The 5,148-nt window shown below is 35.2% G+C and overlaps 1 protein-coding gene across 1 annotated transcript in view; it reads left to right on the forward strand.

The window, feature by feature from the left end:
* Window positions 1-956: 956 nt before the first annotated feature.
* Window positions 957-5,148, forward strand: part of LOC111412347 (2-Cys peroxiredoxin BAS1, chloroplastic) — a 5,180-nt gene continuing 988 nt past the window's right edge. Inside the window, exons 1-6 of the mRNA XM_023043241.1 lie at window positions 957-1,296; window positions 1,749-1,823; window positions 2,194-2,275; window positions 2,394-2,473; window positions 3,539-3,664; window positions 4,431-4,544. Coding sequence (XP_022899009.1) covers window positions 1,099-1,296; window positions 1,749-1,823; window positions 2,194-2,275; window positions 2,394-2,473; window positions 3,539-3,664; window positions 4,431-4,544 — 675 coding nt within the window. The 5' untranslated portion in view covers window positions 957-1,098. The remainder of the gene's footprint in view (window positions 1,297-1,748; window positions 1,824-2,193; window positions 2,276-2,393; window positions 2,474-3,538; window positions 3,665-4,430; window positions 4,545-5,148) is intronic.

Below are 5,148 nucleotides of genomic sequence, written 5' to 3' on the forward strand. Positions count from 1 at the left end.
TCCCATCAACCACAATTTCTAGTCTACAAAACTTATCCTTGTCAGTTCAGTTTGATTCTCTATAAAAATTATCTTCCAGATGCAACTGTAACGGTGGAGACGATGGGTGAAGGAGATTTCAATCAACTAGCGACATTTTTCCCACCGCCAATGTTCGAATAGACTGGAAGGAGGTGTCAGAGTCCCATGTTTTCAAATCCAAACTTCGGTGGCTGAAGAAGGAAAAAGTGAAAGTAGAGGTGGAAGAGGGTAGGTTATGCAAACCAACAGCAATAGGGCAGTGAACAAGGAAGACAATAATGATTATTGGCATCTAATTGGGAGGGCAAGAGGTAAATTTCTCAGGAGATTCTATTCGCCAAAAAATGTAAAAACTGGTGAAGTGAAGGCAACAATGGAGAATGGAGTTCTTACTGTAACTGTTCCTGAACTGGAGAGGCATTATTTTCATATTTGTAGAGAGATTATGGTCAATTAGGTTTCTACATTATTCCTCACCTGGTTTTTGAATTTTTTTTATAAGTTTGCTAAATGTGAAATAGTATACTTAAAGTATTGTAATTATGTGTTTTTCCCTTTTTTCTCTAAATAATACGAACAATTTTGGCCTGTGTTTGGGTTGGCTTGTCGCGGGCTGGACTATCTGGCTCGAACTTTTTTCAAGCTGAGTCAAGTCTAGCCACGAGTTGTCCAAGCTAAATTGGCAACCCTACTAAAGGACCTAGTTGATATAAATTTTTTAAAATAACATTTTTGAAGAATGTATAATTAACATTTTTCTCTTTTTTCTTTTCAATCACACATTTTTTATTAAAATAATATTATACATTAATAAAAAAAAATTTACTCATTTTTCCACCACACTTACATTTTTACATGAAAATGAGTCTCAAAACGCCCCCTAAAATGTGCTGAACTCACTTCACATAATAATATTCCCCGTACAAGGGGAATAACTCACTTCACAAAACGACACACTATACCAACTTATCTTCTCAGCGATAGCTCTCCACCTTTAAATCGCAACCGTACCATCTTCAAGCTATCTCCGAGGACTACATAACTTTTGAAGGCCGTGTGTAACATTACCCACTAACAATGGCGGCCTGCACAGCTACAGCTTCATCTGCTGTTCTTCTGCCTTCCAATCCCAATTTAAAGGCTTACATTTCCCCCAAATCCATTTCCATCCCCTCTTCATTCTCAGGACACCGCAATCCACTCGTTTCCCATGCCCCTGCCTCCCTCTCCTCTCGCCCTTCTCACTACACACGACGGAGTTTCGCTGTTCGCGCCGTAAGTATCATTTAGTGTTAATTTTATGTGATGATATTTAAAATGTATTCTAGTAGTAGCAATGAATTTACGATATATTTTTCGCTTTTCAATTTGAACTTCATCTCGTTTCGAAATGCGTCTAAAATTGATGTCAGTAAATAATTTTTTTTTTTTCACATAGTATTTATAAAATTTAGAATTAACTAAGAACTTTTCTTGTTCTCATTTTGACTCACTATAAAAGAATCTGCGAACTGAATTTCATTTTCACCTTGTTGTCCTTTATTTAAATTGGACCTAAATTTCGTGTCTTAAATCAAGTTGTAAGACATGAAAATGAAAGGTAAATATTGCCCTCACAGTTTTGGGCTAGCTGTATTAGTCTTATCAGTTCTCTCTCGTTCTCTTTTGATTATTAAATATGTTCATTGGTTTTGTGCCCCAGCTGACTTCCTTAACTTCTTTGACAGAGTGAACTGCCACTTGTTGGAAATCAATCTCCAGACTTCGAGGCAGAGGCTGTTTTTGACCAGGAATTTATCAAGGTAATTTGCTGAAGAAACATTTTATGTATGTTTTATTGTCTTTCCCAGTATCATGCATTGTTAAATATACCAGATTCCTTAGGTGTTCATGTGTTTTGTATCTGTGGAGTTGGAGAATCACTGTCATTTTAACACTTTGAATAAAGTGCTCTAGAAGAATAGAACTCTGATTTGTTGATCGTAGAACTTTGGTATAAATTCTGTATGTTCGCATTTACTCCTCCCCCTCCCGCGATCTCTTGTTGACACTTTCTAATGCACTCATTTTTTAATTTCCTCTACGATATTCAATTGTGCATTTGCTTTGCATGGGTGTTGCTAGTTTTATAGACAGCATTTTTGTAACAGGCACTGGTTTTTCTGCCTGCAGGTTAAACTGTCTGATTATATAGGGAAGAAATATGTTATTCTCTTTTTCTACCCACTGGACTTCACATTTGTTTGTCCCACTGGTGAGTTGACTTTTGACTACATTGTCTGGTTAATTTACTACCTGATGGTTGCTGTCTTGCTGATGATACAACTCGCATGTCTGCCTTATTTTTATTTATTTTTTTTTATTTTTTTCAGAAATCACTGCGTTCAGTGACCGTCATGAAGAATTTCAGAAATTGAACACGGAAATATTGGGTGTCTCGATAGACAGTGTGGTATGTTGCCTTTTGGATTTAAAGCTGGTTGAAAATTTTTCTTTTTCCTACTCTTCAACTTTCTGTTTTGTGTCATTGCTCATGAATAGCTACAGCGGTGGATGTTTGTATATTCTATGTTTGATTGTTATGCATAGTTCACTTGAATACACTTTCTTATCTTTTGAGGACACATGGTTTCCAATGAGAAGATTTTGCATATATATTAATGTTGGTTACTACAGATGTGGTACTTTGCAACCCTTACATCCATCTTTTCGTTTCGTTTCTTTTATTTTTTCTCTTGTTCTGTGATATAGTTGTGCATGCTTGATCTGCTAACCCAATTCATTTCAATTTCCTTGGGGAGGTTATGGATGAAATTAAGAGTTTAATGCCAAATGTACTGTTGTTTTAGACCCGCATACGAAGATATTTTAGAAGACATAGAGACTAAGATTGTTTTAGGACTTTTGTATCAAGTGAACTCGAAGTACGACCTAATGAAGTAGGAAGGAAATTAGATTTCCTTTTAGATTCTGTTCCATCACTCTGTGCTGCCCAGTTCCCACTTCTACTATTGGAATTTCTTTCTGAAACATGCTCATTCTAAATAAGAGCACCAAATGATAATTTTCTCTCACCCAATGAGTCACCACGAGGCTTTACTACTTATTTCTGTTACTATGTTTTATAAATGCTTATGTCTACTAATACTTTTCTCTGTCAACTGTCATTTCCTTTAGTACTGGTTGGAATTTGTTGGTTTCAGTCATATTGTGTTATTAATCTCTTTTTGTTTGATTTGCTGGTCTTCCTTGTTCTCTTTTTTGTCATCTTTCTCGTTATTGACTTTTTTGGACGGATGGTTTTCTCCTAATTTAGTACTTATAGTGGCTTTAGTTTACCGCAATGGGAAGGTGACTTTTATGATTTTCTGAAGAATTTTTTGGCTTCTATGCTGTCAGAATATTTTGTTCTTATGCACTTTTCATTGTTAGCTTTGTCATATTTGCATTGATTAGTCTTGTTGAATCTTAATTTCATATTTTTACATCGTATTGACTTATGCTTGACTATCTGCAGTTTTCCCACCTCGCATGGGTCCAAACAGACAGAAAGTCTGGGGGTTTGGGCGATTTGAAGTATCCATTAGTTTCTGATGTGACCAAATCAATTTCTAAGTTATATAATGTGCTGATCCCAGATCAGGTATGTACTACTTAGATACTGTTGGCATTTCAAAAACCAATTAATCGACTTGGTTAAAGATATCGTTATGATCTTAATGTTACCTTGATATTCATTTCGACATCCGTGTTTACTGCTACTAATGCTGTCTATAATCAGTTGTAGCTGATATAATAAAAAATTATCTTTTGACTTGATGTAGAGTATATGGGTTGTTATCTAGCCAAGTGTAAGAAGTAGAATATGAAAAATTCTCTTGGCAACAGATGAAAAGAGACCAAGAATATGACCTGCATTTCTATTTTAGTGCAAGTAGAACATTTTCTACCTGGTGTGCTGATTAAATTGATCAATCCATCCAATGATAATGTGACCAATTTAGAATAATTCAGTACCTGAAGTTAGTTTGGTAATTTTCTGTTGAAGAGTAATATACTGTCTTTCTTATCATCTGGCTTTGTGAGAAAAAGGCTCATGATATTCCTCTAACTAAAGACAGCACTAGAGGTAGCTTTGGAAATATGAAGAGCTTTATTATGATGATAAATTTATGATGGCCATCCATCCTACTTACACCTGTTCACCGTGATGGAGAACTATTTGGATAAGATATCCACCTTCTTGAAAAAATTTACGGAATCTTTACATTTATGAAATTTGTCTAAGCTTATATTTGGAGTCTACCCCATAGTTGTAGCTAGAGGAATTCTACTTTGTAAATTTCTGAGGGTCTAAAATTTAGGAGAAAAAACTATAATTGAAGATCTTATGCATATTGCTGTTTCAGGGAGTTGCACTAAGAGGACTTTTCATCATTGACAAGGAAGGAGTTATACAACACTCCACCATCAACAATCTTGCCATTGGCAGAAGTGTCGACGAAACATTGAGAACACTCCAGGTAATTTACATTATTTACAATATAAAACTTACAGGGAAAACATCTGGGTTTTTGTCCCAGGCTTTTTTACGCTATAGTATTTGGCATGACCATAATCTAAAATAACTTTATTAGCAAAATACTTCAGTGATTTGTTTTATTATATTCATTATTATTAAGTGGCATTCAGTTAGGATACAGTTTCCATCAAGCCTGGCTGTTTCTTTTAACATTGGCTGTGTATCTGGTTCTGCCATGTCAACAAATTTCTTCACCCTAAATCTTATCATAAATGGTAAATTTTAGCAACGAAATTACTGAAACAACCCAGAGGTTAGGATTGCAAAGTTCAACGGGTATCAGATTATACGGGATTATTTTGTCTGCATAAACCATAAATCTTGTATATGCATTAAGATGTACCTGTATATAAAGTAAAGCTATTGGTGGGGGATGCTAGTGGGTTTTTAAGTGGCTTGAAGTTTGTAGAAATCACTTAAGCGGTTTCAGTTTGATTCCACGGACATTTTCCCTTTCCTATTCAAACTAGAATCTCATCTTGTCTTAACTGCAACACTGGTTTCTCACAATATAATGATAAATTTGAAGAAGTTTCCAACTAAGG

The sequence above is a fragment of the Olea europaea genome, chromosome 2 (assembly GCF_002742605.1).
Source record: "Olea europaea var. sylvestris chromosome 2, O_europaea_v1, whole genome shotgun sequence".
In the NCBI taxonomy this organism is placed as follows: domain Eukaryota; kingdom Viridiplantae; phylum Streptophyta; class Magnoliopsida; order Lamiales; family Oleaceae; genus Olea; species Olea europaea.